The sequence below is a fragment of the Budorcas taxicolor genome, chromosome 2 (assembly GCF_023091745.1).
Source record: "Budorcas taxicolor isolate Tak-1 chromosome 2, Takin1.1, whole genome shotgun sequence".
Lineage (NCBI taxonomy): Eukaryota > Metazoa > Chordata > Mammalia > Artiodactyla > Bovidae > Budorcas > Budorcas taxicolor.
Genome location: NC_068911.1, coordinates 163,212,675 through 163,225,935, shown reverse-complemented (window position 1 = coordinate 163,225,935; position 13,261 = coordinate 163,212,675). Strand labels below are relative to the sequence as shown.

At 42.6% G+C, this 13,261-nt stretch overlaps 1 protein-coding gene across 2 annotated transcripts in view; it reads right to left on the bottom strand.

Moving 5' to 3' along the window:
* CAB39 (calcium binding protein 39) overlaps positions 1 to 13,261 on the bottom strand; it is a 97,699-nt gene that overhangs the window by 20,594 nt on the left and 63,844 nt on the right. For both annotated transcript variants that reach the window (XR_008201042.1, XM_052658388.1), the window contains exons 3-4: positions 8,763 to 8,927; positions 4,486 to 4,604 (exon numbers count right to left, since the gene is read on the bottom strand). Coding sequence is in view for 1 of the 2 variants with exons in the window: in XM_052658388.1 (XP_052514348.1) it covers positions 4,486 to 4,604; positions 8,763 to 8,927 (284 nt within the window). In the remaining variant the exon portion in view is untranslated. The remainder of the gene's footprint in view (positions 1 to 4,485; positions 4,605 to 8,762; positions 8,928 to 13,261) is intronic.

Here is a 13,261-nt window from a genome sequence, read left to right as displayed (position 1 = left end):
GCAGCCTTTCCCAACTCAGGAGCTTAAAATGATTCTTCCTGCTAATCACACGGACTCACGTCTGGGCTTCCCGTCACAGCAACGCCGCTGGTGCGCCACCATCCCCACTACGCCACAAGACCTTCCGATCCCCCCACCGCTGCCAGTCACTGTGCTCATTCTGCCCCTCTCTAACTCTCTTGTTTCTGCCTGTGCAAATCTGAAACCATCTGGAGCCTCAAGCCTACGTCCACCTCTGCTGGCAAGCCCTGCCTTCCTGACTGACCGCATTTCACCCCTGAAACCCTCTGCGAGTGTTCTCTGGTAGGAGTGTCCTCCTGCTGTACACGTGTTCATCACACGCCCTCACCACCACCAAAACCACACTCCTCTGTGCCACTGGCGGCATGGCAGCTAGAACGGTGACAGGCTCCGAGGTGACTAAAACGTCTGCTCACAAAATGGCCGCGCACACAGCTTCCTCCCTGCCACTCTCAAACAGGCAGGAGACTAGAAAGACGAGGGCGAGACAATTTGGTACAACAAGTCGGGCAGGTTTTGATGGCCGTTTGTCAAGCTGGCCTTAAACGATTAAACCATAAACCACCGAGTACAAGGCGAACAGTTATGCTGTACAACCTGTTAGCACTAGGCAGGAGAGCACATTAACATTTAAATCGCCAGTGAAAAAATGACTGCCTCCAGATGCAGGCTAACACAAGTAACACGGTTTTTTCCAAAGGCACACTAATACCAGCAGCGTCACTCCTCAAAATGTCTAACATCAGAATACTTGTAGCCTGAGTGGATAATCACATTGTGTTGAAAACAGTCTGAACTAATTAATAAACAAGTGAAGGAAATTTTCTTTCTTCTTTTTTTTTTTCCTTTTTGGCTGTGCTGCATGGTTTTCATTAGTTCCCTGACCAGGGACTGAACACGGGCCTCAGCAGTGCTGAGTCCTAACCACTGAACCTCCAGGGAATTTCTGGAAAAAAAAAAAAACCAAAAAACAGAAAAATCAGAGGGCGCTGCTGTGACGTGGGGAAGTCCAGACGTGAGTCTGTGTAATTAGCAAGAAGAATCATTTTAAGCTCCTGAATTGGAAAAAAAAAATTACTGGAAGAAATGCCTGTTTCTAGGTCTGAGGAAGAAACGCATACGAAATGAGCACTGGATGTCTTGTGCCAGACAGCAAGGAAGCTATCAAAGACTAAGGGGGTCTTGCCAATAGGACACAGAAGCCAGTCTGAAGGAGTGCCCAAGATGGGGCAATCTGGACATAAAAACATGGTCATAATGACTGAAAGGGTTTGAGACACAAACATATTTTAAAATCTGATTAAAACTTCAGGTTTGATGCTTAAATGCATAATGATGCTTAAAACAATAACATACTCATTGCTGACTTAAGAAAGTGGCTAGGGCATCAACTGATTATACTAAAAAAATGATAATGTAGAAAAAAGGCAAGCATGTATTCTGTCTTTCCTACAGAAGTCATGAAACACTTGATATATAGAGAAGGAATAAGAGAATTAGGAAATCATCATTTTGAACCTAGACAACAGAGTACATCATGAGAAACAGTGGGCTGGATGAAGCACAAGCTGGAATCAAGATTGCCGGGAGAAATATCAATAACTTCAGTAATTCATATGACACCACCCTTATGGCAGAAAGTGAAAAAGAAATAAAGAGCCTCTTGATGAAAGTGAAAGAGGAGAGTGAAAAAGTTGGCTTAAAGCTCAACATTCAGAAAACGAAGATCATGGCATCTGGTCCCATCATTTCATGGCAAATAGATGGGGAAATAGTGGAAAACAGTGGCTGACTTTATTTTTGGGGGCTCCAAAATCATTGCAGATGGTGACTGCAGCAATGAAATTAAAAGACACTTATTCCTTGGAAGGAAGGTTATGACCAACCTAGATAGCATATTAAAAAGCAGAGACATTACTTTCCCAACAAAGGTCCTTCTAGTCAAAGCTATGGTTTTTCCAATAGTCACGTATGGATGTAAGAGTTAGACTATAAAGAAAGCTGAGCGCAGGAGAATTGATGCTTTTGAACTGTGGTGTTGGAGAAGACTCTTGAGAGTCCCTTGGACTGCAAGGAGATCCAACCAGTCCATCCTAAAGGAGATCAGTCCTTGGTGTTCATTGGAAGGACTGATGTTGAAGCTGAAACTCCAATACTTTGGCCACCTGATGCAAAGAGCTGACTCACTTGCAAAGACCCTGATGCTGGGAAAGACTGAAGGCAGGAGGAGAAGGGGACGACAGAGGATGAGATGGTTGGATGGCATCACTGACTCAATGAACATGAGTTTGGGTGAACTCCGGGAGTTGGTGATGGACAGGGAGGCCTGGTATGCTGCGGTTCATGGGGTCGCAAAGAGTCAGACACAACTGAGTGACTGAATTGAACTGAATGATCCTAAATGGATAGTAAAACCATTAGGTACAGGGTTGATGGAGAACTTTATAATGGACAGGCTGACATCATCTGCATCCACTGATCAATCTAACATCAGCAGAAGAAAGACAACCAGCACTGCCCAACAGAAGCACACAGCCCCATCCATGAAGAATTCCTGTTCCCACCCCCTCAACTGAGGCTGAATCTAACCAAATGCAAAAGAACAGAGGATAGAGGAATATGGTTATGTGTGAAACCACAGCATGAAACACCAAACATGAGATTTTTCTACAAAACAAATGGCCCAGTTGCTTCAACAAATAATAGTATTAAAAGAAGAGGGCAAGAACTATTACAGATTAAAAGCGATTAAGACTCATATTAAAAAAAAAAAAAGAGTCATATCAACCAAATTCAGTTTGTGGACTATGCTTGAAGACTGATTTGAACAACCTGAAAAACAACATTTTTGGTGGAAATCAAGGAAATCTGAACATTTACAGGGTATTATTTTATGCTTAGGTTTTTAAGTGATATTATGATTATGATATGGAAATGATGTTGTACGTGAGCAGGAGAAACAGGAGGCAAGAAATAAATGAAACAGGAATGTTAATAATTTGTTAAATATCAACAAGATGTTAGTAACTGCTGAAACCTGGTCATGGCTAGGAAAGGGCTTGCTATATTATTCCCCAGTCTTATGTATGTTTTCCACAGTAAAAACTAAAAGGGGTGGTGGAGTGGGGTCCCAACACCAGTGGCTTCTCCATGCTGCTTCTCCTCACCTCCCTAAGCTGAGGTTTCTGCTCTGGCCAGCTCAGTTGAGAGCTTTAAACCTTTCTTTAAATAGTGCCTCAGAAGTCTTACATGACATTCAGCAATGTTCCTCTCATAACCCTGGCCACTTGACAGTAAACACAGGCGCAGCTAACTAATTCACAGATTTTAATAATCACTGCTTTCTATGAAAAAAGGAATACTGGCTTTAAAAATATACAAAGGCATCCGGAAGCTGCCCCAAGAACACCAAAATTTCAGACTACTCACTACATGTTCATACAGGCAGCTCTGGATTGATACAACAAAATACTGGATGCCAAAAATTCCGTACAGCAACATCTGAAGAAGCATCATGGACAGTTAGAACTAGAAAGAAGGAAATGGAATGCTGGCATCCAACACAGGCACTGACGCATGCTCTGTCTAAACAAGTCTGAACTTGGAGGAAGTGTTAAACCACAGAGAGATATGAATCAGAGTGAGGCAAGCTATAGGGCTGAGGCAGGACAGCAAGCTGATTCATGCCAACAGTCATGCCAATAAAACGCTTGCCCACCAATTTAACAGAACCCCGCCAATGCACACGTACCCAGAGCTGGCAAACAACCCTGGTGTGAAACAACAGGAGGCTACCTTGCCAATCAGTGATGAGGGAGAAGAGGATTTTTTAAAAATGTTGTAATTTTAAGGCTCTTTTGGTTTTTTAATTTTTGGAAACTGACATCTATCCAAAGATAAATGATTGTTTAGCTCAGCAGAATGCCAGGAAGATGCATTGTGGATTACCAAACTAAGTGGGTTAGTGGGTGGACACACACAGGTGAGAAGCACAGGGAAGCACAGCATGAACATGTACTCTGTTGCTGCTGACTGAACAAGGCTAAGTGCTACAGCACCCACGCTCCATTTACTGGGCAGCCTTTACTGCCAGACAGTGCGCGCGTATGTCCAAAGAAGAGGTCTTTAGGTATTTGACTTATTTAGCTGGTATTTTACACAATTAAGGTTTTTACATCTTAGAGAACAGAAACAAGACCACAGAGGACTTATTTTTTTCTTGAGGTTTGAGATTTTAAGGCTCATAATTCACTAACTTTAAAATCCCCTGGGTATCTTCAAATTCTGTTTAGTTTACAGGCTGAATTTTAAGGGGGGAAACGTAATCAAGAACTACCTGAAAAGGAGGTGATGGAACTACAGAGAAAATGCTTTCCCACATTCACCATCCTGCTTTTGCCCACAATCATCTTTCCCTTTTTATTTTTAAAGTCAAAAATATCAATTTTATTACATTATACATACCCTTTCAACAACATGAACAAAATATTCTGCTGGGTGCAGATGTATTCAACAGTAGGAGTTCTTGTACCGATTTGTCTTCTGAGAATATTGTTGAAAATTTGAGCCACGTCTTTCTTGCCCTATTAGGGAAACAAAAATAGCAAAATGCCTGACTAAATACCCAATGCCTGTCCACACTCCCAGATAAATGCAAACCAAGGTACTGACTAAACACCCAATGCCTGTCCACACTCCCAGATAAACTCAAATCAAGGTACTGACTAAATACCCAATGCCCATCCATGCTCCCAGATAAACTCAAATCAAGGTACTGACTAAATACCCAATGCCCATCCACGCTCCCAGATAAACTCAAATCAAGGTACTGACTAAACACCCAATGCCCATCCATGCTTCCAGATAAACTCAAATCGAGGTACTGACTAAACACCCAATGCCCGGCCATGCTCCCAGATAAACTCAGGTCAAGGTACTGACTAAATACCCAATGCCTGTCCACACTCCCAGATAAATTCAAATCAAGGTACTGACTAAACACCCATGCCCCCCCATGCTCCCAAACAGAACTCAAATCAAGGTACTGACTAAATACCCAATGACCATTCATGCTCCCAAATAAACTCAAATCAAGTTACTGACTAAATACTCAATGGCAGGTGAGGTGAAGTCGCTCAGTCATGTCTGACTCTTTGCGACCCCATGGACTGTAGCCTACCAGGCTCCTCCGTCCAGGGGATTCTCCAGGCAAGAATAGGAGTGGGTTGCCATTTCCTTCTCCAGGGGATCTTCCCGACCCAGGGATCGAACCCAGGTCTCCCGCATTGGAGGCAGACGCTTTAACCTCTGAGCCACCAGGGAAGCCCACCACATTCCCAGATAAACTCAATCAACATACTGATTAAATACCCAATGCCCATCCACCCTCCCAGATAAACTCAAATCATGGGTCTGCGTATTTATAATTATGACTGAGTATCTGACTTTAAAACATTCACAGACATTGCATTTTATTTTTTCCTTTATAATTCCAAGTTCTAGCAGTGAAATATTTTTGACATGAATAATGTGCTGACAAAGCGAAACCTAAACTGCACATAATCTCAGTGATTTCTAATTCTCAGAACGATGCTGACTCAGGTATGAAAACAAAGCCTTGCTATATGCTTACATTGTTCAGGGATCTGATTCCCATCCAAAGGGAGCAAGCAGCTTCAAATAGGATGCTCGTATTGTAAACAATACATGCAGCTTTCTTTTAACAGTGATGGAAGGAGGAGAAATTGTATTCTGCTATTATAATAAAAATGAAAGAATTCTGTAAGAAGTTGAGCTTTAATGGCATGTAGACATATCCTTCTTTTTTTGGGGGGAGGGGGGGAGGGCAGCACAGCTTGTGGCTTGCAGGATCTTACCTCCCTAATCAGGGATTGAACCTGGGCCCTTTGTAGTGAAAGTGCAGAGTCCTAACTACTGGACCACCAGGGAATTCCCTATCTCCTCCTATTATACAAGGTCTACTTGGGAAAAATTTTATATAGATAGTCAAGGTAGTAAGTATCACATGACTCAATAGTTCAGAGATCAGAGTTCCACCACTGTACTTTGCTCAACAAAATAGGTGGTTGTTAACTTCATATAGTGAAACTGTCTTGATCAGAAAGCTGCACAAGGAAGCAACAAATGAAGAAGTGAGTTTCAGAATGGCCACTTGTTACAAGGCTGACAAGTCTGCAGGGGAGTGAGGGAAACATTAAAGCTTTCCAGCACCGAGATCACCCTGGGGCCTGTGCTAGGTTAGGGGTAGTAACGGCAATCTTGAAAACCAGTCTCAAGGGCACACATTTCTTTTAAATTTATGTCTCTAAAGTCCCAAATGAACATTAAGATCAGGGTCCAGGCTGGGGAATAGGATGGGCAGACAAAGGAGGAGGAACTGGATGGTCCCAATGCATCCCCACCTTTGCAGTGGAAATAAAAATTGTTGCTGGAATTTGACACTCTATGAAAAATATATGAAATCAGCTACACAAATGAAAATATCATAGTTCTGTTCTTTTTTTTAGTAAAGAGCTTTTGATGTGGTCCATTTAAGAAACTTTGGGTTTGTTACATAATTGCTTCTGTTTTATGTTTTGGTTTTTTGGCTGTCAGGCATGTGAGAGATATTAGCTCCCTAACCAGGGACTGAACCCACAGTCCCTGCACTGGAAGGCAAAGCCTTAACCACTGAACCACCAGGGAAGTTCCTCTGTTCTAAAAGATAGAAATAAATTTTGTTCTCTTTTAATTATCTACTGATAGTACATTCAAGTAACCTATGAACCACACTTTCTTCAGCCTTCTCCAAAACTGAACGTGGCTGTATGGGCATGCTAAGTCACTTCAGTCGCATCTGACTCTTTGCAACTCTATGGACTGTAGCCCACCAGGCTCCTCTGTCCTTGGGATTCTCCAGGCAAGAATACTGGAGTAGGTTGCCATGCCCTCCTCCAGGGGATCTTTCTGACGCAGGGATCAAACCCACGCCTCTTATGTCTCTTGCACTGGCAGACAGGTTTTTTACCACTAGTGCCAAGTGGGAAGCCTGAACCTGCCTATAGATGTCTGTCATTTTCTCCCGTTTTTTTAGGTACCTAAACAGACAAAAGTCCGTCTAGTCAAAGCTATGGTTTTTCCAGTAGTCATGTATGGATGTGAGAGTTGGACTATAAAGAAAGCTGAGCATTGAAGAATTGATGCTTTTAAACTGTGGTGTTGCAGAAGACTCTTGAGAGTCCCTTGAGCTGCAAGGAGATCCAACCAGTCCATCCTAAAGGAAATCAATTCTGAATATTCACTGGAAGGACTGATGCTGAGGCTGAAACCTCAATACTCTGGCCACCTGATTTGAAGAACTGACTCATTTGAAAAGACCCTGATGCTAGGAAAGATTGAAGGTGGGAGGAGAAGGGGACGACAGAGGATGAGATGGTTGAATGGCATCACCAACTCAATGGACATGAGTTTGAGTAAATTCCGGGAGTTGGTGATGGACAGGGAGGCCTGGTGTCCTGCAGTCCACAGGGTCACAAAGAGTTGGACATGACTGAGCAACTGAACTGAACTGGCACAGACATCCAGCCCCTCAGGATGATAAATGTTGGGGTTTAAACAAAGCACATCCATAACAGAGCATCAAAGAGGGGGACTGCTCATGACCATGCCAGAGCCCTTCATTATATGCTTCTCAGACTAGTTTACTCAAGACTGTTACCAAGGTCCATTCTTCTCACTAATAAATACACTAAATATCTAGCAAGGCCTGATTTGGCTGTATAAACTTGGGCAACAATAACAAGTGCTGACCAGGAATGAGCAGGAAATATAAACGAGTGCAGCAGGCCTGCAGTAGAAAAGCAAGCTGTGTCGTCTGGGGCATACCCGAGTATGGATGCCCCATACTGATGTCCAGGCTGAGGGGCCATGCCGGGCTACAGGCCCCATGCTGCCAGATTTTTCAAGGGAAGCCAGAAATTCCAAATTGTGTATAAAATCTCCTGCTGTTTTAATGGTATCCTAATTTAAATATTTCAAAGCAGTGCCATGCAGACAAAACATACATAATGTCTACTGCAATGAGTTTTCAGCAGGTTAAAGAAACAAACAAAAAAACCAGATGTTCTCCAAGATCTTATCCGGGGATTCCCGGGTGGCGCTAGTGATGAAGAACCCACCTGCCAATGCAGGAGATGTTTAAGAGACCCGGATTCAATCCCTGGGAAGGGAAGATCCCTAGAGGAGGGCATGGCAACCGATTCCAGTACTCTTACCTAGAGAACCCCATGGACAGAGGAGCCTGGCGGGGCACGGTCCACAGGGTAGCAAAGTCAGACACAATTGAAGCGACTTAGCATGCACATAAGATCTTATCTACCTCAAAAACTCTAACATTCTATGGTCTTCTTCAGATTACTTATTCTTTGAGAGCCAAGGACCAGTGAATTATGTAAAACAGCATCTATTTAATAAATATACCTGAATGAAAGGGTCTAACAAATACCTAAAAAACTTCATATACGATGTCGTCAAAGAAGGGGGAAAGCCACGGCCTAAGCCTGCGGCACGCTCGAGTCCCCGACCTGGTGCCGCTGATGAAGCACGCAGCCCGGGCGTGCTTGCTGGTCAGCACCCCCGAGCCAAGAGCCCAACCGGAGTCTTAAAACAGTTCGGAAGGCAGGGCGTAGGAAAAGGACTATGGATAGTTCGGGTTTTTGAAAAATAAAAAACCTATTTCTTACCTCAAAGTCAATGAGCTGCAGGTCAGCTACCAGGGTGCTGAGGAGCCCACTGTTGTACAGTTCTTGAGCGAGCTGTGCCACTGCCTCTGTCTGCGGCTCCTTCTCGTTTGTGCCGTACAGAATTTCCTTCATGGCAACCAGATTCTTGGAAACTTCTTCTGTAGCCTGATTTCGGGGGAAGAAGAGAAGAAGGACTCATTTTAATAAACATAAATAAAACACCTACATTTGCTCAATACCTTCTCTATATATTACATACCCACAGAAGGGACACAAAGGTGGGCAGGCCCCATCCCTGCCCTCGGCAGTAAAACACTGCACATGTGGGGACGAATGTGCGTGCTCAACAGGGAAGGCCAGCAGCTTCACAACCTGTACACCCCAAAACTGAAAACAGGCTGTTAGAGTAGAAAGAGAACAGGAAGAATGGGTTCAGTTCTGCTCAAATGGGAGGGAAACCACATGGAAGAGGCAGCTGAGCTGCCCCTGAGAATGGAGACACCCTGACAAGCAAGGACTGGCTGGGGAGAAGCAGACTGAGGGGGAGGAATGGCATGAACTGGGGGTGAGGGACAGGCAGAGAACAGTTGTGGAGGGAGCGGCTGAAGAGACGAAGCCAAAAGAGGCTCTGAATGCAAAGCTAAAATGTCAGCAATATATTACAAGTCGCTAAACAGCTTCTACTTTGGCCAAGATCAAAACAAGGGTCAGATTTACTTATCCCAATGAAAAAGATAAAAAAAATGGGAGAAAATCTATCACATACTTAATTTTAAACACTGAACTTCGGGCAGCACAGGAGAGCAATCCCTGAGAGAAGGGAAACAAATGAAGTGACCCTCATGCCTGCCCAGCTCACTGCTAGACCACAACACAGGGAGGACAAGCTCCACGTGAGGAGACAGAGCTGTGAATCTGTGGGGAGCCTTGGTCCTTTTTCAGGGCAAAGACCAGAGAGGAGAGCTCCACTGCAGAGTATTAGAGACCTGCAGAAGGCTTGCCTGCTTCTCCAGCTGAGCACTGGTAAACACACGCATGTGAGAAAGTACCCAAGGCCAGGGAACAGAGCCATGGAGCTCACGCAAGGCTCCCATCAACGTGATGGAAAAACCTCGTTCACAGGCACCAAGCAGAGCTCTCCAAGAGTTTTGTCTCTGCAGTTATAAAAAATTAGCCCGGGACTAAACTCTGCTCTCCAACTAAACTTAAAAGCCAGCCTGCAAAGAATCAAAACTGGAAAATACTACCAATAATGGGGAGAAAAAACAGTCAATAGTAACAGCTCTGCAAAGTGACCCAGATGGCAGAAATTAAACAAGGACATTAAAAGTTACTACAACTCCAGACAGTATGTTCAGGAAAAAAATGAGCATGTTAAGTAAAGATACAGAAGGCATTAGGAAAAAAAAAAGACCAAAATCAAACACTTAAAAGCTACAATTTCTGAAATAAGAATTACACTAGATGGGATTAATAGCAGATTAGACACTGAGGAAGAAATGGTTAGTAAATACGAAGACAGAGCAATAAAAGCTATCCCAAATGAAACACAAAGAGAGGGAGGAAAAACGCACATCAGTGAGCTACAGGATGACTGCAGGCAATCTAATACTGGGTTGGCCAAAAGTCTGTTCAGAATTTTTCTGTAAGAAGTTACAGGATCATCCAAATGAACTTTTTGGCCTACCCAATACATGTGTAGCTATAGTCCCCGGGGGGCGGGGGGGGGGGGGGGGGGAGGACAGACAAAACATGTGAACACACAATGGCTGAAAAAGTTTCCCAATTTGATGAAAACTATAATCCCATGGAGCCAATAAGTTAAAAAAAAAAAAAAAAATCCTAAGCACAAGAAACAGAGAAAATAGTCAAATTGCTTAAATTCAGTGAAGAAAAAAAATCTTAAAAGCAACTAGAGGGGGAAAAACATTATGGACAAAGAATCAAAAACTGACAGCAGACTTGACAAAAATGATGCAAGTCAAAAGACAGCGGAGGAGCGTCATCAAAGGTACCAAACTGTCACGCAGAATTCTATACCTAGTAAAAATATTACCCAAAAATGATGGTGAAATGAGGTTTTGAGACATAGAAAAGCTGACAGGTTTTGTCTCCAGCAGTCCTGCATTATAGGAAGTGTTGGAGACTCAAGAGGAGAATCTGTGTATACAGAAAAGAATGAAGAGCACTGGAAATAGAGACGTGGATAGATTTAAAGATCTTTCCATTGTTAAAAGTCTTTAAAAGATAACTTAAAAAATTATGCTTAAAGTATCATTTGTTTACAGTATAAACAATTGTATTCTGGGTTTATGACATATGTAAGGGCCTTCCCTGGTGGCCCAGGCAGCAAAGAATCTCCCTGCAATGCAGAGGACCTGGATCCGATGCCTGGGTCAGGAAGTTCCCCTAAAAAAGGGAAGAGCTACCCCAATATTCTTGCCTGGAGAATGCCATGGACAGAGGAGTCTGGTGGGCTATAGTCCATGGGGTCACAAACAGTTGGACATGACTGAGTGACTAACACAACAACACAACTGTATTCTGGGGTTATGATATACATATAGAACAAGATATGTGTTAACAGCAGCTCAAAGAGGTACATGAAGCAGTATAGTATTTCCTGAGGACAAACCACAAGTTAAAAAAGCATACTCTTAAGTCCTAAAAAAGACACCCAAAAAAAAACACACACAGTGAAGAAAACCAAAACTGTCATAGCTAATAAGCCAACAAACTAGAATATTCAAGTTATATGGAAAAACATAAAGGCTATAAAAAAGCTAAATAAACAAATATTTATGACCAAAATTTATTTTAGGGAGATTACTTAGCACAGATTCAGAGGGCATCAGCACCTCATGGTACCTAAAGAATCATCTGTGTCCATGGTACTCCCTTTTACAACTTTCTAATCTTACTCAATGATCACACTGCTTCACCTTAAGTATTTCCAGTGTCTAGAAATGCAGTAATAGTAGACTTTAGGAACAGAAAACTGTTAGAAAATTTTATAGTTGAGACAAACACTGCCTCACTATAGTGTCTGCTGGTCTTGGGTCTGCAAGGCAGATATAGTAGTACCTGAATGTCTCTTCCACATGAAGACTACTCACTGAGAACAGCTTGCCTGTCTCTCCTAAATAGAGAATCTCCAGAAAAACTTCTTCTCAACTTAACTATCCTTCTCAGAAAGGCAGGACTAATGCTCCAACTCCATCCTGATGGAATGATGGAGAAGACACCAGATCACCACTTCCCTGCAAATGTAAAGTAGCTCAGGGCTCCCTTAAGGAGTTTTGCAATTATTCATTCAAAGCTGGTTGTTTGAATAACACTGCAATGATAGCTTTAACTCTTCTCACTATTTAATTTCATTAACAGCCCATCAGTCAAACAACACTGTGTTCCAGACTGTGAAGGACATCCAAAATGTCAGCTATTGTTCTCATATTTGTACCACCTGAAAATCTGATAGGTAGGCATGCCTCCCAAGGCCTTATCATTAACCAAAATGCTGAAATGGAAGTAACTGAATGGAGACTCACAGTAGGCCTTTGAATCATCACACTCCTTTCAGTAATGATCTACTAGTCATCTCTGGGCTTCCCTTGTGGCTCAGCTGGTAAAAGAATCTGCCTGCAATGCAGGAGACCTGGGTTCGATCCCTGGGTTGGGAAGATCCTCTGGAGAAGGAAACGGCAACCCACTCCAGTGTTCTGGCCTGGAGAATTCCATGGACTGTATAGTCCAAGGGGTCACAAAGAGTCGGACACGACTGAGCGACTTTGACTTCACTTCAATCATCTCTGGGCATGGCTGCTCAGCCACTAAACATATATATTCATTTCCAAATCATATTCAAAAGGCTTTTTATTAAATACTTTGATAAAATAAGAATATACTTTTCCTCCACATTTCCTGAATATAAGGAAATAAAGTTAATTTGGCACTATCTCTTTACTTAACTCTGTGCTGATTTTTACTGGCTACTGTACTGCTTTCTTTTCTAAATGCTGTATCTTCCTAATAATCCCATTATGAATCCTTATTCAGTATCAACATTAACCAGATCTTTACATTTTCCAGTCTGCTGTTACTACCCTATCCTGCTAATAATGTCTTAGATTTCTGACACCAGTTTGTCGTTATCCTGTATATAAATTTTAAGTAACTAGAACATACTTTTTCTGGGCCAGGAGATAAAAATCATTTCTCAACAGTAAATGTTCTCTTATAATCTAATTACATGTGTTGCCTTTTCAATTTCACTTCCTTAATCTTTATTCTTACGATGATTCTCTTTGACAGGGAATAATCTGACATTTAGTAGATTTTTCGAGTATATTATCTGCTGAATTTATTGACTGACTCTAAGGAGGACTTCCCTGGTGGCTCAGACAATAAAGCGTCTGCCTACAATGCGGGAGACCCAGGTTTGATTCCTGGGTCGGGAAGATCCTCTGGAGAAGGAAATGGCAGCCCACTCCAGCACTCTT